The 24,261-nt window shown below is 44.4% G+C and overlaps 2 protein-coding genes across 2 annotated transcripts in view; both read right to left on the bottom strand.

The window, feature by feature from the left end:
• Nucleotides 1-4,482, bottom strand: part of LOC311116250 (uncharacterized protein) — a 43,419-nt gene extending 38,937 nt beyond the window's left edge. Inside the window, exon 1 of the mRNA XM_084157392.1 lies at nt 4,250-4,482. Within this exon, the coding sequence (XP_084013518.1) occupies nt 4,250-4,255 (6 nt within the window). The 5' untranslated portion in view covers nt 4,256-4,482. The remainder of the gene's footprint in view (nt 1-4,249) is intronic.
• Nucleotides 4,483-5,145: 663 nt separating this feature from the next.
• On the bottom strand, nt 5,146-23,887 carry LOC311116354 (RNA-binding protein 42-like). Its single transcript, XM_084157405.1, has 11 exons — nt 23,751-23,887; nt 23,445-23,505; nt 23,138-23,273; nt 22,915-22,984; nt 21,401-21,472; nt 21,115-21,290; nt 17,668-17,844; nt 17,348-17,494; nt 17,043-17,160; nt 6,755-6,949; nt 5,146-6,357 (listed from the first exon to the last, which is right to left on the bottom strand). Exons 2-11 carry the CDS (start codon nt 23,498-23,500, stop codon nt 6,245-6,247), a joined length of 1,260 nt encoding a protein of 419 aa, XP_084013531.1. The 5' UTR covers nt 23,501-23,505; nt 23,751-23,887; the 3' UTR covers nt 5,146-6,244.
• Nucleotides 23,888-24,261: the final 374 nt, after the last annotated feature.

The following is a 24,261-nucleotide window of genomic DNA, read 5'->3' as shown; positions in this document are numbered from 1 at the left end:
GCCCTGGGAAAGGGGTCAGGGACAGGGCTGGTGTCCCCAGTCAGGCCTCTTTAGCTCAGCGTACAGCTCCTCAGCTCACCTCTCTAAACCTAACATGGCAGGAGGTACAACAGTTAGTGCCTGGTAATAACATAGTGATGGCTCACATGAGATGCAGCACCTCTCTAAAGGGCCTGCTTTGAGAGCAGCTTGAGAGATGCTCAACACGTTAACATGCTCAGCCAGACAGCCCCCAGGTTGTAGCCTAGCGGTAATTAAATTCACCATTATCACTGTAGGAAAAAAGCCTTTTAATTTAATCAATAAAACTAGCAGACAGCTAGTTGAGGTGTTGATCTGCATTGCGTATCGTTTGGGGTTATGAGTCCGTAATATAGCCTACACTAGGCTACATGCAGCATGCACATTTTGGCGAGCTGCTTGAATAATATCCCACAGAATAATCCCACAGGACAAACAATAGGCGTAGTAGTGCTCAGAGGTTGTCAAACTAGATCTTTCTAAATATCTGTCCTCATGGTGAGTCCACATGCAGGGGGAAGTAGAGAAGAGCAGAAGCACTGAGCACACAGGAGGACTGTCTGACCGTCGCCCCTGACAACGAGCTGTGCGCTGCCTAAACCATTCCCCCCATGGGTCTCTCCACATCCTCATTTCAGCTCAAACATACACCGCTTGCTTTGTGACAGAATGTTGTTGTTAATGCAGCCATGTTTGTTTCCTTTTTCAGTATACGGTATGTGATAAAATAATGGTCTATCAGTGAGGAACCAAACCAGTGGCCAATGACAGAGGAGGTGTGGCCAGAACAGCTAGTGTTACAGAGTCAGTAAGCAGCCATTGATTTGTGTGTGTGTATTCTGTGTTTGTGCTCCATTACAGGCAGATCCACACACAGGTGTCTATCTCTAGGGAAGAGAGAGAGAGCAAGATATATGAGGGTAGAGAGAGGAGGGGAGTAGGAGGGCCTCACAGTAAACAGGAAGCTGGGAGAGATGGAGAAGATTATTGGTGGGCATGCCCCTGCTGTCCAACTCTCTCTCTTTCCTTTCTACCTTTCTCTCCATCTTCCTGTCTAGGGTCTCTTTCTATCTCTACCTGATTGCATTTGTGCATTGAGGACATCTTTATGCTATTTGTGCAGCCCAAGTGGCAGAGGAGGAGGGGGAGGGGAATAGAGGAATAGAATGTGAGGTTACGTAACAGCAGTGCTGATTCTGACAAACATCAAAATCACCATTCCTCTCATGTTGTTTTCTTGTTATAATAACGCTGGTGAGCCGAGGAGAGGGAGGGAGTATGTCTGTGTGGGTGAGTGAGTGTGTACTAAGGCACTCCCCTACCACCCCACCACCTCAGGCCATCAAGGGGTGCAAGAAGGGACCACAGCTGGGAACAAGCTTCAATAGGATTAAATTAGCCAGAGCACATCAGAGCAACACAACTCTAACATGGGACTTGATGCATAAATACAAAGAAAGGACGTATTATTATTATTGAGTTCCTTTCTGTACAGTAAGACCCCCCCTATAATTCAGCTGTTGGCAGCTACAGGCCCAACGTTTCGTTCTGCTGTTGGCAAGTGAGCATCACAGGGGAGCGATTACATTAAATCAAGTGTGTTGAAAACAATTGGCATTTGAGTTCAGTTGGGGCTGGGATAGGTTAAATTGTGCTGCAACGGAAGCCTTATCTTTATAATAGTCTTACTACAAATCCAAATACGTACATTAAAAACACACACATTGAACTGCAACTGGCTGCACACTGTGCCAACAACGCGAAGGAAACAGAATAACTCTTGCTCAGCAAACGTAATCTCCAAGCCTAACATTCTCTTAACACAACATTACCATCAGTCTGCATTGATTTTCCTCTTTCCGGACATTGCAAGTGACCGTACATGAGACAATTCAATCGAAATCAATTAGGTGTGTAGCCATTGAGTCCATCCAACAGCTGTAAACAAACAGTTCGAAAGACACACACACTGTCTTTTTCTGTCTCAGTCGCTCAGTCTCTGTATGGTATACACACACTGTCTGTCTCAGGCCCTCAGTCTTAGTCTCATTCAATCTCTGAAACACACACACAGCTCCTGCCAGACAGTGTTATGAAGATGCTGGGTTTGTAATTAAACACCTTGATCGCCCACTGCTGCTCACACTGGAGGCAGAGCTAATCCTCAAACTGACTATTGGGGAGAGCAGGCCAAGATAAGCTACACCAGCTGGACATGGAATCAGAATGACAACGTTCAAGGATACTGGAAAGGGTTCAGACTAGGGAGGTAAACATAACCAATGGGTCTTGAGATTGTGAGATGGAGGCTAAACTATATCCTTGAACGAAGCATTAGACTCAGGACTGACAACACAGAAATGCTTCTCTAGAACATGGAACCAACTTTCTATCTGAAGCCAGTGAGTCTATCCAACAGAGCCACAATGATGACCATAAGATTTAGTTCCATAAAGGAAAAAACAGTAATGACATACATACCTTGTTTGGCCAGGCATGAGAGAATAAAGAAACATAAAATAGGCCTGGCTATTCCTAGTTTTCCACAGAAAATGTAATGTATAGTCAAAAAGAAACTTTACAAAAAAGTGGTTGACCCACTGGTTATCATAAATTGAATGCACCAATTTGTAAGTCGCTCTGGATAAGAGCGTCTGCTAAATGACATAAATGTAAAACGCAAATGTAAGAATAAACTTTGGTGACATAATCTGAAGCTAAGCACCAGTTCAGCCTGTTTCAGCTGTAACATACTGGGTCCACTGCAGTTGGGTAGATTAATGATGGACTGATCATTAATGACAGAAATACCCTGTGCTGTGGCTAAGAGCCAGTCTTGGGACCTAACCCAGATTACTCATTGTCAGTCTTGAGAGCAGGAGACTCATGGACGGAGGGGGATTTGTGTCCTCTGATCATAAACCACCCTATTCTCTGGTAGAACGACCTGTTCCACTGGTATGCAAAACCCATGTCTATTGCAAACACAGATGTATGTAAGAATAATGCCACGTTCACGTGCTAGTCAGAACAAGGAACTCGGAAATTTCCGAGTTTCATAGTTCAGACTAGCACGTGAACGAAGCATAACTCCAGGGGAGTAGACAATATAGCAAAATGGAGTTGGCAGGCCAATCTCTCCATTCATTCAAATACAATATTTCAAGTTGCACAGCACAGTTATGACTAACCATCGAGTCTAAAGCGCTTTAACCTTAGGAAACCATGAAGTCAGTGAAGTGATGTTATAGTGCGAGACGACAGCACAGCGTTGAAACGGTCTGAAGTGATACTTCATCACGCTGACGCACAGTTACCTGGAACCGATTGTTTTCCCATTGGACTGTAATTGTATACACACGCCGAGGATAGGGACATTAACAATCTTATATCTGAAAACGTTGCAGCCCAGACAATAGGAAACAGATTCGTTGTATTGCGCATATAACATTAGTTTCTTTAGTACTAACTAATTTAAAATCATATTAGCTACATTAGTGTAGTATGCCGTGCCTTTGTTCTGAGACTAACGTTAGTAGGCTAAGAGCTGCACGCTGTTTATCACTGTGGCATGCGCGCAATTAATTAAATGGAAGCCCTGGTCGGAATAGACAAAAGATGGTCAGTTTTCAAAACTGTTTTGAGCTGGCAATCTAGCAACAGTAACAAGGCAATCATAATAATATTAGTTAGCCTTGCTAGATTGTGTTAAACGATGACACGTTGTAGACAGCACGTAACTATTCGTATTAAGGCAAGTGATGAATGCCCCGTAAAACCGAATCACCCTGCCTGACAGACACCGCCATTCATGCTTACATTTCAAGGGAGGGGCGCGCGATGTGGCTAATTGGCGTTAGCTAGCTAGCAAACTAGAGGAAATAAATAACATAAATAGTTAGCTAGCTAAATTGAGCTAACAAACGGTATAGCCACATGTGATCTGGCTGAATTACATTAGCTATAAGATTATTAGTTGGTCAGATAAGGACAATAACCATGTCAAATGACTTGAGCGAAGCAGTGATAGGGTTCAGCAGTGTCCCTGTAACTAATGGCAACAACGGACTGACCAGCATCTTCAGTTTGCCACACAGACTAGTTATCTGTGACAGACGTGGTACGAAAAACTAGCTAGCACGTTCTGTGGCCAAAATAAACAACGTTTTTCACTATCCTCATGTCTACAGACATATGCTGCCTGAAATGAAACAAAATGATGACTTACCACCATTCCGATATCCAGGTTCGGGGGAAAGGGTCGGAGGGACTCCGTCTTCAAATTCGAGTCTCACTGGCTTAAATTAATGTTTGATTGATGCATTCGTTAAAGTGGCCCTCCTTTTCTTACATTGATATGTAACGTTAGCAAGCTATGCCAACAGTTTACCTCACATTTAGAAAATGTCGAAGCATCATTGCTAGTTGATGTGAATCTGACACGAAAAAGGACCAAACCACTCGTCACTAGCCCCTCCAAGGCAGGACTGGGAGGAGGGACGGGGACCACGAGGGGGTGGCGAAATCTAGTTCGTTGACTTGGCAAAAACACTTATTTTCAGCGAGATCCTCATGAAAATGTAGACAACTGTCTCCATATTATCGACGACATAATTTGCTAGTTAGAAATCTGAAGTTCTCGGTTCATGCAAAATCGTCCTTTCTACATTGTTAGTAGGCTGCATTAATTGCCTCAGTTCAGGCAATGATGAGACGTTTCAACACACGTGTGGTTGAAATGTGGATAAGCAGTGTCTATCCGCCGATACCAAACCTCAAAGGGATATGCGTATTTTATGGAAACGCAAAGACTGAGTGAAACGCTCTAGCTAACCGTAAAATAAGATAACATTATTTTAACGACGCCAACAATGATAAATCAACCATTTTTTTGTACCTTCATCTTGAGCAGCCAAAAATACTCGTTTAGAAAGAGGCGATAGAACTCCCCTATTTTGTGTGAATGCTGAGGTCCAGTTGATGCCCCGGGTCGGACAAAGAAGTAAGAAGCAGACTGGCTCTCCTTTCTTTATGCTTTCAAGTTCCAATCAAATCTATTCAACTAGCTCACTGTCTTTTTCCTCGCATTATATTGGTGAGACTTGATACAATCATTCTTTGTTTATCATCCAATTTATTTCCTAGACAGACATCCTAATCAGCTTTAACACATTGTAATTTCCTAGAAATTGTGCGCTGTGAGGGCAAAATGTTTAAGTTCCACTATACTTCTGGCCTCAAATCGAATCCGCAACAGTATTATCCAATATTCCCCCATTGTATGGCACAATTGAGAATGCCTTATCCCTCTGGCTATGGTAACATTGAATACTCCAAATGGTAGTTGGCCAAAATATTCAATACGAGTTTATTTTAAAAGCTGACCTTACCTTCTATTTTGTATACCGTTATAATTTAAAGCAAGGTATGTATATCAACCTTACCTTTCAATGGTCGGTTGATTAAATAATCAATAGATTGTTTTGGAGCCCCATCTTGTGACCAATTTATGAACTATCCCACCTCACCTCAGCAAATGCTATCATTGCCTGGGCTGGAGGAGACAGGAAAGGTGAGTGCCTGGCAAATATGTCAAGCTTGTTAAGACATTTGGTTTTTATTTAAAACATTTGCATTGTTCTCTGCTTCTTCAAAATAATCCACTTTAATGTACAAACGTTTAAATTTTATTTAAAAAATGTTTGCTGTATGAATAACAGAGGCTCTCCGGAAATACATAATTGCCATTGGAAGTAGTTTCCACAATAGCATATACATAAATGAGATCACCAATCTCACATTTCAGACAAAAAACATCTGAGATGCATGGGAGCCATACCAACTATGAAAATCTGAGTGATGTTCAGAAATTTTTTGTACAAACTAAAATGTTAAAATAAAAAAAACAGGAGAGCAGTATATTCTAAATTTCAGAAGGGCATGGTACATTTGGAAAGGTTAATGTCTAACCATTACAACCAGGGCCAGTGCCGTGTACAGTGTTTTGTAGCCTAGTTTAACCATGTTCTATGAGTAAAATGACATCCCTACTCCGTGATAATTGAAAACATGTCAGATGAGCCGAGACGCCATAGAGCATAGCTGGATGAGTGGCCTTCTAACTGGGCAATGGCAACTGTGTTCTGCCAACTGTGTTATTCTCACACACACTCCCAGTCAAAAAACAACACTCGCACATACATATACACAAGGGAAACACTGTCTATCTCAGTCCCAGTTTCTTTTTCTCCTTCTGTTTCTTGCGTACAACTTCCATGTTCCTGTCCTTCCACATGCTCTTTCTCAGTTTGATGGGTCTGCTGCCCACATACTTCCCTGTGGACAAAAACAGTCTAAGATCAGTTGAGAATTGGACTGGCGCCACCACTAAGGTGTTAGGAAAGGAGAAGACTATGCCATTCCCCACACAAACAATTTCTCTCATGATGCGGATGTAATCGTTAGGGTCCTTGAAGCTGACAAAGCTGTAGCCCTTGGCCGTGCATTTGTCACCTTCCTTAGCTTTCTAACTATGCTTTCTTGCTAATTATGCAGCGAATCCTGTTTTTGCATGAAAAAAGAAAAGTCCATGTTCCAGCGAGATATTACTCACGACTACGGAGACTCAGAATTAAAAGATCCGGATCAGGAGTTACTCCCCATTTTAAAATGACATCTTGGGGTTGGATACAAAACTTGTTGGTACATTTTACACACGCACACTATTGCTCACCGTTCATCTCCCTCATGGCACGGACGTAGTCATTGGGGTCCTTGAAGCTGACAAAGCCGTAGCCCTTGGTCTTGCCTGTGCGTTTGTCCCGCACCACCTTGGCTTTCAGGTAGGAGGGGTAGCGGCTGAATGCCCTTGCCAGGATGTCGTCGTTTACCTCATTGCCAAGGTCTCCACAGAAGATTCTGAAATCATCTGGATGGAGGAGGGAAAGTCAGAAGATGAGGCTGAGCAAAGAGGGAGAAACAAAAAGGGAATGGGACAGTCACCTGTTTGTAGTGAAAACAACAATTATACTATTCTCAATACAGGTAACTAGGTAACTGCTTTTAGCAACACTAGTATTTACACACTAGTGTTGCTGGGAATTAGCTTGCAATTAAAAAAAAAAATTCTACTTACTCTGTTAATTGTCCTTATGGTCCTTATGCAGTGGGCAATTTGAGAAAAAATAAGTCCTGCACATGTACCATACCTGCAAAAAAAATAATCAAGAACTTGTGGGGGACTTTTATTTTGACATGAGGTAAGCAGAGGAACTGATCTCTCTGAGGAACTGCATGGGTCTACAACAGACCCACGTTTCGAAATTCTGTTTAACTATACATTCCTTTAGATGTTAATGGAACACATAATTAAACAGAATTTCCAAACGTGGGTCTATTGTAGACCCTGCAGTTCCTCAGAGAGATCAGTTCCTCTGCTTACCTCATGTCAAAATAAGTCCCCCACAAGATCTAGTTAATTTTTTTTGCAGGTATGGTGCATGTGCAGGACTTATTTTCACATGAGGTAAGCGGGCCTACAACAGACCCACATTTGGAAAGTCTTTAACCCTAGGATGCATATGCCGGGTCAAAATGACCCGGCCTAATGTTTTTTTTTCCTTAAATAAATGCGTCTAATGTTCCAACATCCTAGTTTTGTTGTTTAATTTCTTATTTTTTATGTAAAAATAGTTTTTGCTTCACTACCCAAACTTTTCATGTGGGTCAAATATGACCCGTATGCATTTCATATGGAATTCACTGCATTGCACTCGTCAAACTGACCTTTCTTTTTGCTACAACAATAAAATCAAGTATTTATTAAATATCTTGTTTTTAATGTTCATTAAATCACCATTTTAATTTCTCCTTTTTAACTCATTGAGTAAAAGGAGTTTCATAAGGAGGCTCATAAGAATGTTGCCAGATATACAACCAAAATGGTTTTACAGATGCTGGATGAGGAAGCCATTGATACCTCTGTCTCAGAATCTGAGGTATCCAATTCAGATGACACAGACTGTGCCTGTGGGTCAAGTTGGAGTTGTGGATGCACCTGGTAGTCCAGCTGTCCTAGATGATTCTACAGATGGGGAGGACTCCTCCTCTGAGGAGAGTGAAAACCAGTCAAATAGACTGAGTAAAAAGGGGTCTTACTGGAGTGAACATCCCCCACTAAAGGCAGGACCAGAAGCCATAACATCCTGAGGAGCTGCCCAGGGCCTGTGCCGGGGTCAACAGTTGTCACCAAAAGATAACTGGGAGCTGTTCAACATCATTGAGGAGGTCCTAAAGTGTACAAATTTAGAAGGACGGAGAACAGCGACAGCAAAAGGAAAAGAGTGGAGAGAGGTCAACAAAGAGAAACTAAAGGCCTTTATTGGTTTAACCCTCCTCGCCGGCGTGGAGAAAAGCTGGGACTATTTTGGATCCAATAAAGAATCCAATTAATTACTTTATTTATTTTTTTGAACCTTTATTTAACCAGGTAAGCCAGTTGAGAACAAGTTCTCATTTACAACTGCGACCTGGCCAAGATAAAGCAAAGCAGTGCGATAAAAACAACAACACAGAGTTACATATGGGGTAAACAAAACAAAGTCAAAAATACAACAGAAAATATATATACAGTGTGTGTGAATGTAGTAAATTATGGAGGTAAGGCAATAAATAGGCCATAGTGCAAAATCGTTACAATTTCGTATTAACACTGGAATGATAGATGTGCAAAAGATGTGCAAATAGAGATACTGGGGTGCAAATTAGCAAAATAAATAACAATATGGTGATGAGGTAGTTGGATGGGCTAATTACAGATGGGCTGTGTACAGGTGCAGTGATCGGTAAGGTGCTCTGACAACTGACGCCTAAAGTTAGTGAGGGAGATAAGAGTCTCCAGCTTCAGAGATTTTTGCAGTTCATTCCAGTCATTGGCAGCAGAGAACTGGAAGGAATGGCGGCCAAAGGAGGTCTTGGCTTTGGGGATGACCAGTGAGATATACCTGCTGGAGCGCAGACTACAGGTGGGTGTTGCTATGGTGACCAGTGAGCTAAGATAAGACGGGGATTTGCCTAGCAGTGATTTATAGATGACCTGGAGCCAGTGGGTTTGGCGACAAATATGTAGTGAGGGCCAACCAACAAGAGCGTACAGGTCACAATGGTGGGTAGTATATGGGGCTTGGTGACAAAACGGATGGCACTGTGATAGACTACATCCCATTTGCTGAGTAGAGTGTTGGAGGCGATTTTGTAAATGACATTGCCGAAGTCAAGGATAGGTAGGATAGTCCGTTTTACGAGGGCATGTTTGGCAGCATGAGTGAAGGAGGCTTTGTTGCGAAATAGGAAGCCGATTCTAGATCTAACTTTTGATTGGAGATGCTTAATGTGAGCCTGGAAGGAGAGTTTACAGTCTAACCAGACACCTAGGTATTTGTAGTTGTCCACATACTCTAGGTCAGACCCGCCGAGAGTAGTGATTCTAGTCGGGTGGGCAGGTGCAAGCAGCGTTCGGTTGAAAAGCATGCATTTAGTTTTACTAGTGTTTAAGAGCAGTTGGAGGCTACGGAAGGAGTGTTGTATGGCATTGAAGCTCGTTTGGAGGTTTGTTAACACAGTGTCCAATGAAGGGCCAGATGTATACAAAATGGTGTCGTCCGCATAGAGGTGGATCCGAGCGTCACCAGCAGCAAGAGCAACATCATTGATATACACAGAGAATAGAGTCGGTCCGAGATTTGAACCCTGTGGCACCCCCATAGACACTGCCAAAGGTCCAGACAACAGGCCTTCTGATTTGACACATTGAACTCTATCTGAGAAGTACACTGCTCAAAAAAATAAAGGGAACACTAAAAGAACACATCCTAGATCTGAATGAATGAAATAATCTTATTAAATACTTTTTTCTTTACATAGTTGAATGTGCTGACAACAAAATCACACAAAAATTATCAATGGAAATCAAATTTATCAACCCATGGAGGTCTGGATTTGGAGTCACCCTCAAAATTAAAGTGGAAAACCACACTACAGGCTGATCCAACTTTGATGTAATGTCCTTAAAACAAGTCAAAATGAGGCTCAGTAGTGTGTGTGGCCTCCACGTGCCTGTATGACCTCCCTACAACGCCTGGGCATGCTCCTGATGAGGTGGCGGATGGTCTCCTGAGGGATCTCCTCCCAGACCTGGACTAAAGCATCCGCTAACTCCTGGACAGTCTGTGGTGCAACGTGGCGTTGGTGGATGGAGCGAGACATGATGTCCCAGATGTGCTCAATTGGATTCAGGTCTGGGGAACGGGCGGGCCAGTCCATAGCATCAATGCCTTCCTCTTGCAGGAACTGCTGACACACTCCAGCCACATGAGGTCTAGCATTGTCTTGCATTAGGAGGAACCCAGGGCCAACCGCACCAGCATATGGTCTCACAAGGGGTCTGAGGATCTCATCTCGGTACCTAATGGCAGTCAGGCTACCTCTGGCGAGCACATGGAGGGCTGTGCGGCCCCCCAAAGAAATGCCACCCCACACCATCACTGACCCACCGCCAAACCGGTCATGCTGGAGGATGTTGCAGGCAGCAGAACGTTCTCCACGGCGTCTCCAGACTCTGTCACGTCTGTCACATGTGCTCAGTGTGAACCTGCTTTCATCTGTGAAGAGCACAGGGCGCCAGTGGCGAATTTGCCAATCTTGGTGTTCTCTGGCAAATGCCAAACGTCCTGCACGGTGTTGGGCTGTAAGCACAACCCCCACCTGTGGACGTCGGGCCCTCATACCACCCTCATGGAGTCTGTTTCTGACCGTTTGAGCAGACACAAGCACATTTGTGGCCTGCTGGAGGTCATTTTGCAGGGCTCTGGCAGTGCTCCTCCTTGCACAAAGGCGGAGGTAGCAGTCCTGCTGCTGGGTTGTTGCCCTCTTACGGCCTCCTCCACGTCTCCTGATGTACTGGCCTGTCTCCTGGTAGCGCCTCCATGCTCTGGACACTACGCTGACAGACACAGCAAACCTTCTTGCCACAGCTCGCATTGATGTGCCATCCTGGATGAGCTGCACTACCTGAGCCACTTGTGTCGGTTGTAGACTCCGTCTCATGCTACCACTAGAGTGAAAGCACCGCCAGCATTCAAAAGTGACCAAAACATCAGCCAGGAAGCATAGGAACTGAGAAGTGGTCTGTGGTCACCACCTGCAAAACCAGTCCTTTATTGGGGGTGTCTTGCTAATTGCCTATAATTTCCACCTGTTGTCTATTCCATTTGCACAACAGCATGTGACATTTATTGTCAATCAGTGTTGCTTCCTAAGTGGACAGTTTGATTTCACAGAAGTGTGATTGACTTGGAGTTACATTGTGTTGTTTAAGTGTTCCCTTTATTTTTTTGAGCAGTGTAGTTGGTGAACCAGGCGAGGCAGTCATTTGAGAAACCAAGGCTATTAAGTCTGCCAATAAGAATGTGGTGGTTGACAGAGTCGAAAGCCTTGGCCAGGTCGATGAAGACGGCTGCGCAGTACTGTCTTTTATCGATCACGGTTATAATATCGTTTAGGACCTTGAGCGTGGCTGAGGTGCACCCATGACCAGCTCGGAAACCAGATTGCATAGCGGAGAAGGTAGGGTGGGATTCGAAATGGTCGGTGATGCGTTTGTTAACTTGGCTTTCAAAAACTTTCGAATGGCAGGGCAGGATGGATATAGGTCTGTAACCGTTTGGATCTAGAGTGTCACCCCCTTTGAAAAGGGGGATGACCGCGGCAGCATTCCAATCTCTGGGGATCTCAGACGTTACGAAAGAGTGGTTGAACAGGCTAGTAATAGGGGTTGCGACAATTTCGGTGGCTAAATTTAGAAAGAAAGGGTCCAGATTGTCTAGCTTAGCGGATTTGATACCAGGACGTGTACTCCGAGCATGTGCTGACCAACTGGCAAGTGTCTTCACTGACATTTTCAACATGTCCCTGACTGAGTCTGTAATACCAACATGTTTCAAGCAGACCACCATAGTCCCCGTGCCCAAGGACACTAAGATAACCTGCCTAAATGACTACCGACGTCTGTAGCCATGAAGTGCTTTGAAAGGCTGGTCATGGCTCACATCAACACCATTATCCCAGAAACCCTAGACCCACTACAATTTGCATACCGCCCCAACAGATCCACAGATGATGCAATCTCTATTGCACTCCACACTGCCCTTTCCCACCTGGACAAGAGGAACACCTACGTGAGAATGCTATTCATTGACTACAGCTCAGCATTCAACACCATAGTGCCCTCAAAGCTCATCACTAAGCTAAGGATCCTGGGACTAAACACCTCCCTCTGCAACTGGATCCTGGACTTCCTGACGGGCCGCCCCCAGGTGGTAAGGGTAGGTAACAACACATCTGCCACACTGATCCTCAACACGGGGGCCCCTCAGGGGTGCGTGCTCAGTCCCCTCCTGTACTCCCTGTTCACCCATGACTGCATGGCCAGGCACGACTCCAACACCATCATTAAGTTTGCCGATGACAACAGTGTTAGGCCTGATCACCGACAACGATGAGACAGCCTATAGGGAGGAGGTCAGAGACCTGGCCGTGTGGTGCCAGGATAACAACCTCTCCCTCAACGTGACCAAGACAAAGGAGATGATTGTGGACTACAGGAAAAAAAAGAGGACTGAGCACGCCCCCATTCTCATCGACGGGGCTGTAGTGGAACAGGTTGAGAGCTTCAAGTTCCTTGGTGTCCACATCACCAACGAACTATCATGGTCCAAACACAACAAGACAGTCGTGAAGAGGGCACGACAAAGCCTATTTCCCCTCAGGAGACTGAAAAGATTTGGCATGGGTCCTCAGATCCTCAACAAATTCTACAGCTGCACCATCAAAAGCATCCTGACTGGTTGCATCACCGCCTGGTATGGCAATTGCTTGGCCTCCGACCGCAAGGCACTACAGAGGGTAGTTCGTACGGCCCAGTACATCACTGGGGCCAAGCTTCCGGCCATCCAGAAAAATATGCCTCTATACCAGGCGGTGTCAGATGAAGGCCCTCAAAATTGTCAAAGACTCCAGCCACCCTAGTCATAGACTGTTCTCTCTGCTACCGCACGGCAAGCGGTACCGGAGTGCCAAGTCTAGGTCCAAAAGACTTCTCAACAGGGCAAGTTGCAGCGGAGGGTGCAGAGCTGGTGGCCGGGGTAGTGGTAGCCAGGTGGAAAGCATGGCCAGCTGTAGCAAAATGCTTGTTGAAATTCTCGATTATTGTAGATTTATCAGTGGTGACAGTGTTTCCTAGCCTCAGTGCAGTGGGCAGTTGGGAGGAGGTGCTCTTATTCTCCATGGACTTTACAGTGTCCCAAAACTTTTTGGAGTTAGTGCTACAGGATGCAAATTTCTGTTTGAAAAAGCTAGCATTTGCTTTCCTAACTGATTGTGTATATTGGTTCCTGACTTCCCTGAAAAGTTGCATATCGCGGGGGCTGTTCGATGCTTATGCAGTATGCCACAGGATGTTTTTGTGCTGGTCAAGGGCAGTCAAGTCTGAGGAGAACCAAGGGTTATATCTGTTCTTAGTTCTGAATTTTTTGAATGGGGCATGCTTATTTAAGATTGAGAGGAAAGCACTATTAAAGAACAACCAGGCATCCTCTACTGACGGAATGAGGTCAATATCCATCCAGGATACCCGGGCCAGGCCAATTAGAAAGGTCTGCTCGCTAAAGTGTTTTAGGGAGCGTTTGACAGTGATGAGGGGTGGTCGTTTGACCGCGGACCCGTTACGGACGCAGGCAATAAGGCAGTGATCGGTGAGATCCTGGTTGAAGACAGCGGAGGTGTATTTAGAGGGTAAATTTGTCAGGATGATATCTATGAGGGTGCCCATGTTTACAGATTTTGGGTTGTACCTGGTAGGTTCGTTGATAATTTGTGTGAGATTGAGGGCATCTAGTTTGGATTGTAGGTTGGCCGGGGTGTTAAGCATATCCTAGTTTAGGTCACCAAGCAGTACGAACTCTGAGGATAGATGGGGGGCAAGCGGCAACAGTGAGAGACTTATTTCTGGAAAGGTGGATTTTTAGAAGTAGAAGCTCAAACTGTTTGGGCACAGACCTGGATAGTATGATAGAGCCCTGCAGGTTCTCTCTACAGTATATTGCAACCCCACCCCCTTTGGCAGTTCTATCGAGACGGAAAATGTTGTAGTTGGGGATGGACATTTCTGCATTTTTGGTGGCCTTCCTAAGCCAGGATTCAGACACTGCTAGAACATCAGGGTGGGCGGAGTGTGCTAACACAGTGAATAACTCAAACTTAGGGAGGAGGCTTCGGATGTTAACGTGCAAGAAACCAAGGCTTTTACGGTTACAGAAGTCAACAAATGATAACGCCTGGGGAGTAGGAGTGATACTGGGGGCTACAGGGCCTGGGTTAACCTCTACATCACCAGAGGAACATAGGAGGAGTAGAATAAGGATACGGCTAAAGGCTTTAAGAACTGGTCTTCTAGTGCGTTGGGTACAGAGAAAAAAAGGGGCAGATTTCCGGGCGTTGTAGAATAGATTCAGGGCATTATGTACAGACAAGGATATGGAAGGATATGAGTACAGTGGAGGTAAACCTAAGCGTTGGGTAACGATGAAAGAGATAGCATCACTGGAGGCAATGATTGAGTCGGTCTCCGCGTGTATGGGGGGTGGGACAAAGGAGCTGTCTAAGGCAGGTTGAGCTGGGCTGGGGGCTCTACAGTGAAATAGTACAATAAGAAATAACCGAAACAGCAATAAGCAAGGCATATTGACATGGGAGAGAGGCATAAAGTAATCACAGGTGTTATTCGAGAGCGCTAAGACAACAGCTGGTAATGGCGACAAAGTTTGGGCTGAGGCTAAACATAAACAGGATGCGGTACCGTATAAAGGAACAGTCCAGCAGGCATCAGCTGTATAGCTGAGTTATCATAAGGTCCGGTGAACAGCAATAGGAGAGTTCGGAGGTAGTTCGGGGGCTGCTACAGCACTGGCGAGCAAGAGGCCCGGCTTGCGTGTGTTAGCGGGCCGGGGCTAGCAGATGGATCTTCGTGGTCGACGTCGTAACGGGAAGCCTGTTGAAACCATTTAGTCGGCAAACCAGTCGTGTTGGATCGGCGGGGCTCCGTGTCAACACTAGGAGGTCCCGTCCGGTTGACAGAGAGGTAGATAGCCGGGAGATGGGCATGGCTCGAGGCTAGCTCAAGGCTAACTGGTGCTTGCTAAGGGGCAATGGTAATTAGCCAACGACAACAGCCATTTGGTTGCGATGATCCGGCGCTAGGTTCCAGTGATTCCGGCAGAAAATTCGATATGCTCTGGGTCGATAGCACGCTGTGCAGACTGGCCGACAAATTGTCCAGGCTAGAGCTAGAGCTGGCTGGTGGGTAGTGCAGGCCACAGACAATGGTGAAGACGTTAACGGTGGCTAATAGCAAGTAGCCATTCGGTTGCAGCTAGACTAGTTTCAGCTTAAGGTTCTTGATAAAAGTTATAAAGAAATAATATAATCCTTTCCACGTTGGGTGAGGCGGGTTGCAGGAAAGTATATTTAGTTAAAGAATGAAGAGTAAAATTGAGAAATATATACAAAATAGACAAAAAACTAAAAAACTGGCTATTTACACAAGGACACAGAAAAAAACACGACCGCACTGCTACGCCATCTTATAAGGCGTCCATGTTGGTCGGAAGATATCCGTCGCTACCTGAGGCTTGATGACAAGAGGACCAGAGTGTTCAGAGAAGCAATGGACCACCTGGCAGCCTTCAGGCATGTGTGGGACCTTTTCCTAGCACACTGTAGAGGACTGCGTCACAGTGGATGAGCAGGTTTCCTCCAGACGTGACGCTTGGCATTCCGGCCAAAGCGTTCAATCTTGGTTTCATCAGACCAGAGAATCATGTTTCTCATGGTCTGAGAGTCCTTTAGGTGCCTTTTGGCAAACTCCAAGCGGGCTGTCATGTGCGTTTTACTGAAGAGTGGCTTCAGTCTGGCCACTCTACCATAAAGGCCTGATTGTTGGAGTGCTGCAGAGACGGTTGTCCTTCTGGAAGGTTCTCCCATCTCCACAGAAGAACTGAGGCAATGGAAAAATGTGGGGTGATGAAAGAGAGCCATGCCACCACCACTCAGAGCAGCCAGGGCCAGAAGAGGAAGAGGTGCCAGCTCTGCCCAAGCACAAAGGACAGAAAAGTCAGCTGCTGGTGTTCTCAGTGCAACACACCTGTCTGCAAAGAGCACAGTCACATGCTTTTGGTTTGTAACAAATGCATGGAGTAAGACAGCATAAGTAAGCATGACATGCACACACACTTTGTTCCTTTTAGTGTTTATGTTTTCTAAATTCAAAATTGTTAGTGTTGTCGTTTATATTGATGATGAACTTTGGATTTTCAAATACAATTTTTGAAATATTATAAAACATGCTTAAGGTGGTTTTATTTTGTTCTTCACACTAAAAAGGTTGAATGTGAAACTTTGATTGTAACATTGATTGTAAGAAAAATATGCTCATATTTTCAATAGCCGTTATGAATTTTCATAATGTTATCATTGAAATGTGTATCAACTGTTGAAGAGCAACTAAAAACATTTCAAACAATAAAATAATTATTGAAAGGTCCAAATCATAATTCAAAATAATTATGTTCCAAAACATGGATAATATTTTAGACCCATATAAATAAAACAAAGATATTACATTATCGGGTCATTTTGACCCGACATATGCATTCTTGGGGCGTCATGTTTACTATGCATCCTAGGGTTAATTTATGTTCTATTAGATGTTTTTTCTCAATTTCCCCCCTGCATAAGGACCAACCCTATGGACAATTTGATTGAACTTCTGGCATCCGGCGGGCTATTCAGTTTTTTTGCACGCTAATTCCCAGCAAATCTACTGTGTAAATACTAGCATTGCTAAAAAAAGCAGCTAGTAACTAGGAATTAATCTTCTCAGTGTAATCTGAAGTCATTAGCTAGCTTACCTGAATCCCACTCCAGTAGACTCTGGTCCTCCCAGCTGGTGCCTGCGGCTGTACGGATACACTTCTTCGCCTTCTCTTGCTTACCCTTCTTCTTCTCCTCTGCTGTGCTATCCACTGGCTGCAGAGAAACACAAGATTCTAGAGTCAGACATATTCTAGAGATTGCTGCAATACTGGCCCTTTGTAGGGTTTGGGTCAAGTCTATTTCAATCCACCAATTTAATTGTACAAGCATTTTGAATGCCGAAAAGTTTAAACCCTTTAACTTGAGCCTGGGCTGATAAACAAGGCAGAGAATTCTGTACCTCAGTGTGGACGGGCTCGGGCTCTGGCATGCTGGGTCCGATAACGTTGTCATCTGAGGCGGCAAGGCTGGCCTCCTTCTTAGCCTCCAGCAGTCCGGCAGCCATCACTGCTGCCTGCTGCTCTGCTACAGACGCTGCCAGCTCCTCCTGATGAGGTCAGAGGGAGAACAGAGACATGATGATAGATAAGATTCAGTGTGAATTTCCAGCAAACATCAGCAGATTTGGCAAGTATGTCAAATGCACATTTTAAGTAGTCGTTGAAAAAAATGAGAATGCAAAGGCATTGAAAACTAAAGAGTAGAAGTGAGTGTGCTTACCATGCGAGCCTTTCTCTGGGCATGGATGTCTGGTATCTTGGGCCCGGGGGGAGCTGTGTAGACAGTGGGGGCCGCAGAGATGATCGAGGGGGTGAGCTTGGGAGGGGCCTGGGTCACAGGCCTGGAGGGTGCTGACACCATGGAGTGTCCCATGGGTGTACCATGGGTCGACCCCACCTGTAGATGGTGAGAAATGGTAACAGCATATAGAAAAATTGAGATAATGAAGCACAACAGAACTGGGCAAGATTGACCAAGCCTGCTCACATTCGTAATTGAAGACACAGTTAACACTGAATTTCCTTAAAGGCCTTCCCACACTGTACGTTGGATTCAGTCTTTTACGATTATTACATGTCACACTGTGCGATCTTACCTAATTAAAATCTTGATATCTTGCTGGCCAGATTATACGATTTGCTTCAGTTCTGTTAACACATTCTGTGATTGGCTTGCGAGGCTATGTCTGCTGATGTATGCTATTTCAACTGCAGCGGTGCATTTGATCTGCACATGAGCCAGCACTAGCAGCGCAAGCCTCCCTCTGTGCTTATGCGTGAGTGAAGTGAGTTCGGAAAAAACTGAAAGTATGCAACTTAGAAATAGTTTTACATACAAACTTTATATGTCGGAACTCAGAATCAAACACGCTTCCCAAAAATAACATGGCCACTGTGATAGAACGTTTATTTTGATTGCCGATTTTGTGCATTTATCAAAATCCCATCAGGTAGCCTTTTTAGATATAGCCTAAACAAGATTAGGGAAATCATTGTTCTTGCAAAGCATTTAAATGTTTAAATCAAACTATTACAGGGACAGTGAAGCATCTTTTCTTCTTTTGGCTCTATACTCAAAGTTTGGATTTGAAATCGAACAATAACAATGAGGTTAAAGTGCACACTGTCAGCTTTAATTTGTGGGTATTTTCATACATGAACTGTTTAGAAATTACACCACTTTTTGTACATAGTCCCCCCATTTTAGGGGAGCAAAAGTATTGGGACAAATTCACTTATGTGTATTAAAGTAGTAAAAAGTTAAGTATTTGTTCCCATGTTCATAGCGCGCAATGACTACAACAAGCTTGTGACTTAAATTTGTTGGATGCATTTGCTCTTTGTTTTGGTTGTTTCAGATTATGTTGTGCCCAATAGAAATGAATGGTAAATAATGTATCGTGTCATTTTGGAGTCATGTTTATTGTAAATAAGAATATAATGTTTCTAAGTACTTCTACATTAATGTGGATGCTACCATGATTACGAATCATCCTGAATGAATCGTGAATAATGATGAGTGAGAACGTTAGACGCACAAATATCATACCTCCAAGACATGCTAACCTCTCACCTTTACAATAATGGGAGGTTAGCATTTTTCTTTCTCACTTATCATTATTCAACATTCATTCAGGATTATCCGTAATCATGGTAGCATCTACATTCATGGGCATTCACTGTATACAGTGAGGGAAAAAAGTATTTGATCCCCTGCTGATTTTGTATGTTTTCCCACTGACAAAGACATGATCAGTCTATAATTTTAATGGTAGGTTTATTTGAATAGTGAGAGACAGAATAACAAAAAAATCCAGAAAAACACATGTCAAAAATGTTATAAATTGATTTGCATTTTAATGAGGGAAATAAGTATTTGACCCCTCTGCAAAACATGACTTAGTACTTGGTGGCAAAACCCTTGTTGGCAATCACAGAGGTCAGACGTTTGTTGTAGTTGGCCACCAGGTTTGCACACATCTCAGGAGGGATTTTGTCCCACTCCTCTTTGCAGATCCTCTCCAAGTCATTAAGGTTTCGAGGCTGACGTTTGGCAACTCGAACCTTCAGCTCCCTCCACAGATTTTCTATGGGATTAAGGTCTGGAGACTGGCTAGGCCACTCCAGGACCTTAATGTGCTTCTTCTTGAGCCACTCCTTTGTTGCCTTGACTGTGTGTTTTGGGTCATTGTCATGCTGGAATACCCATCCACGACCCATTTTCAATGCCCTGGCTGAGGGAAGGAGGTTGTTCTCACCCAAGATTTGACGGTACATGGCCCCGTCAATCGTCCCTTTGATGCGGTGAAGTTGTCCTGTTCCCTTAGCAGAAAAACACCCCCAAAGCATAATGTTTCCACCTCCATGTTTGACGGTGGGGATGGTGTTCTTGGGATCATAGGCAGCATTCCTCCTCCTCCAAACACGGCGAGTTGAGTTGATGCCAAAGAGCTCCAATTTGGTCTCATCTGACCACAACACTATAACCCAGTTCTCCTCTAAATCATTCAGATGTTCATTGGCAAACTTCAGACGGGCATGTATATGTGCTTTCTTGAGCAGGGGGACCTTGCGGGTGCTGCAGGATTTCAGTCCTTCACGGCGTAGTGTGTTACCAATTGTTTTCTTGGTGACTATGGTCCCAGCTGCCTTGAGATCATTAACAAGATCCTCCCGTGTAGTTCTGGGCTGATTCCTCACCGTTCTCATGATCATTGCATCTCCACGAGGTGAGATCTTGCATGGAGCCCCAGGCCGAGGGAGATTGACAGTTCTTTTGTTTCTTCCATTTGCGAATAAACTCACCAACTGTTGTCACCTTCTCACCAAGCTGTTTGGCGATGATCTTGTAGCCCATTCCAGCCTTGTGTAGGTCTACAATCTTATCCCTGACATCCTTGGAGAGCTCTTTGGTCTTGGACATGGTGGAGAGTTTGGAATCTGATTGATTGATTGCTTCTGTGGACAGGTGTCTTTTATACAGGTAACAAGCTGAGATTAGGAGCACTCCCTTTAAGAGTGTGCTCCTAATCTCAGCTCGTTACCTGTATAAAAGACACCAGGGAGCCAGAAATCTTTCTGATTGAGAGGGGGTCAAATACTTATTTCCCTCATTAAAATGCAAATCAATTTATAACATTTTTGACATGCATTTTTCTGGATTTTTTTGTTGTTATTCTGTCTCTCAATGTTCAAATAAACCTAGCATTAAAATTATAGACTGATCATTTCTTTGTCAGTGGGCAAACGTACAAACTCAGCAGGGGATCAAATACTTTTTTCCCCTCACTGTATTAATCGGACTATTCACAATCGTAGTGTTGTGTGCATACTCAGTGCCGGCCGTGTTCCTATTGGTAAGTCACCGGGATCGGCTCGTAACACCAGCCACACTACACGATAAAGGCTCAACATTTCTGACACTGCCAGAACTTTGTCTGAGCCTACGACCGCATGTGGTGGTACTCAATCGGCAGACCTACACCATGTCACACTGAACGAGCCAAGAAAAGGATTTTCCCACAACATGAAAATGTTGTCTGCGACCGCCAAATCGTGGTATAAGACGTCTAAAATCGTACAGTCTGTGTGGGCCTTTAGGGAGAGCATTGATATTAGTTGTCCTAGGGGTCTCTATGGGGGATAAAAAGGCACTATAGCAACTAACCGGGGGTCCTCCTGAGCTCATATGTCCCATTGGGTCCATGGGATGCTGAGGATGCTGAGGGGGTCCTTGCATGGGGGGTGCCATCATCATGGGCGGGGGAGGAGGGGGGCGTGGCAGTGGGGGAGCCATCATACCCTGTGGAGGGGGACCACGCATCATAGGCATCCTCGGACCCCCTGAAAGAGAGATTTCCAATTAGCCTCCCAACACATTGTTTTTCATTTGAAGACTGAATCGCTGATTAGCTAGCACTGAGGTGAAGTCAGCAACAGTAGAGATAGATTACCTGGTCTCTGCAGGATGTGCGGCATAAACGCTGGTCTCATCATTGGTGGTGGTCTGACACCTGGGGTTATAGCTGAAGAGCAGAAATGATCAACATTGTTATTGGGTAAAATAAATTGTTTAAATGTCAACTAATGTAACAATATGTGGTCCTCTGTAGCTCAGTTGGTAGAGCATGGTGCTTGCAATACCAGGATAGTGGGTTCGATTCCCGGGACCACCCATAATAAATAATATAAATAAATAATATGCCATTTAGCAGACGCTTTTATCCGAAGCGACTTACAGTCATGTGCGCATACATTTTTACGTATGGGTGGTCCCGGGGATTGAACCCACTACCCTGGCGTTACAAGCGCAATGCTCTACCAATTGAGCTACAGAGGACCACGTGAATAATGAAAAATGTATTCACGCATGACTAAGTCGCTTTGGATAAATGCGTCTGCTAAATGGCATATACAGTGCATTCGGAAAGTATTCAGACTCCTTGACTTTTTCCACATTTTGTTACATTACAGCCTTATTCTAAAATTTCCTCATCAATCTACACACAATACCCCATAATGACAAAGCAAAAACAGGTTTAGATTATTATTTTTAAACGGAAATATCACATTTACATAAGAATTCAGACCTTTTACTCAGTACTTTGTTGAAGCACCTTTGGCAGCGATTACAGCCTCAAGTCCTCTTGGGTATGACGGCACACCTGTATTTGGGGTGTTTCTCCCATTCTTCTCTACAGATCCTCTCAAGCTCTGTCAGGTTGGATGGGGAGCGACGCTTCACAGCTATTTTCAGGTCTCTCCAGAGATGCTTGATCGGGTTCAAGTCCGGGCTCTGGCTGGGCCACTCAAGGACATTCAGAGATTTGTCCCGAAGCCACTCCTGTGCTATCTTGGCTGTGTGCTCCAGGGTCGTTGACTTGTTGGAAACTCCAAGCGGGCTGTCATGTGCCTTTTACTGAAGAGTGGCTTCCGTCTGGCCACTCTGCCATAAAGGCCTGATTGGTGGAGTGCTGCAGAGATGGTTGTCCTTCTGGAAGGTTCTCCCATCTCTACAGAGGAACTGGAGCTCTGTCAGAGTGACCATCGGGTTCTTGGTCACCTCCCTGACCAAAGCCCTTCTCCCCCGATTGCTCAGTTTGGCCGGGAGGCCAGCTCTAGGAAGAGTCTTGGTGGTTCCAAACTTCTTCCATTTAAGAATGATGGAGGCCACTGTGTTCTTGGGGATGTTCAATGCTGCAGAACACAATCCTTTCTCGGAGTTCTACGGACAATTCCTTCGACCTCATGGCTTGGTTTTTGCACTGTCAACTGTGGGACCTTATATAGACAGGTGTGTGCCTTTCCAAATAATGTCCAATCAATTGAATTTACCACAGGTGGACTCCAATCCAGTTGTAGAAACATCTCAAGGATCATCAATATAAACAGTGGAAAAAGGGAAGGGGTCTGAGCAATTTCCGAATGCACTGTATTATGTTAATAAACGTGAATCAAACCATGTCACCTGGGCCTACAAATGCAGGGGGTGGAGGTCCCACGAAATTGGCAGCCCTTGCATCCAAGGTTTGCTGGACCTGAGAGAAAAGGGAATTTGAAGGAGTTGGATACATCTGGCTAACACCACATTCTGTTTGCTTTTAGCAGACGATAGTTTTGAGTTCGCTCATTCTACTATTGAGCTTTCGTATATAAAATGTTCAATCATTCTTTCCTCAGGATCTAAGTACCTGTCGGTAGGTGTTGGTGCCGATGATGGGTCGGATCATAGGTACAGCCATAGGAACACCCATAGGGACCACCTCCATCACTGCAGGGTCTCCTGCAGTCATTGCCACTGGACCCCCCAGGACCTCCTGCTCAAACCTGGATCAGAACCAACACAAGAGTTACCAACACATGACGATTGTCATGAGATATTGTTTGCCTGTTCTGATAGAGAAGTAAGCCCATTTAGTAGGGGTTGTTTTGGCCACACACGTCATTGCAATCTTATTGAAGGTAACCTTAGTGTCATGTCTCAGCACTTGTACTCACAGAGCCATTTCCGCCTCCATCTCCTTCAACCGCTCCTCTCCGGATTTCATCGCCATACTTACTGTAAAGACATAAACGTTTTGTTGGTAGTCCATTATTTTGTGGTAAACACATCTAGCTAGCTTCTAACCATGTACAGTTAACGTTTGGCTAACACCAAACGCATTGATAGTTGGCTTGTTTACGTTATTGGCTAGTAACTGTTAGCAAACGTTATCGCTAGTTGGCTGGCTAACGTTAGCCAGGATGACAAAATGTAAAAATCAGCAAGTTAATACAGCACGTATATGTACAAAACGTTATTACCGTAAGTCGTGACGTTCCAAAAGTATTCAATCTTAACTAGCTATTTAAATAAAGCATGAATTGTTGTATTTGTCCGTCGCTGCAAACCGAGGCCAAAGTTGTCCAAAATGGACAGTCGCATTATTATTACGTAACCTATGCGTCTTGGTTGCGTTCCATCTCGACTGTGTGATTGGGTCCGTTCCAGGGGATCTTCTTCTTCTTCTTGTGGTTTTCCGGCAGACTAGACGCTTTGTTGAATATTGCTGCCTTTACCAGTTCGGAAAATGCATTGCACATTTGTTCACAAAAAAATATGAAAAGGGAACTTGCGCCACCATCTAACCCTATATATACAGTACCAGTCAAATGTTTGGACACACCTACTCATCCAAGGGTTTTTCTTTATTTTAATTTTTTTTTTACATTGTGGAATAATCATGAAGACATCAAAACGATGAAATAACACATATGGAATCATGTAGTAACCAAAAAAGTGTTAAACAAATCAAAATATATTTTATATTTGAGA

The sequence above is a fragment of the Coregonus lavaretus genome (genome assembly GCF_964263955.1).
Source record: "Coregonus lavaretus genome assembly, chromosome: 3".
NCBI lineage: Eukaryota > Metazoa > Chordata > Actinopteri > Salmoniformes > Salmonidae > Coregonus > Coregonus lavaretus.
Note: the sequence above shows the minus strand (reverse complement) of the source record. Positions and strands in the feature narration are given on the sequence as shown.

What these genes read in the sequence shown, in the direction of transcription:
- LOC311116354 (XM_084157405.1), bottom strand. Translation starts at nt 23,500, where the DNA reads ATGGCGATGAAATCCGGAGAGGAGCGGTTGAAGGAGATGGAGGCGGAA. An exon ending in ATGGAGGCGGAAATGGCTCT is followed by an intron (nt 23,274 to 23,444) that starts GTGAGTACAAGT and finishes GTTCTGATCCAG; the next exon opens with GTTTGAGCAGGAGGTCCTGG. An exon ending in GCACATCCTGCAGAGACCAG is followed by an intron (nt 21,291 to 21,400) that starts GTAATCTATCTC and finishes TCTCTCTTTCAG; the next exon opens with GGGGTCCGAGGATGCCTATG.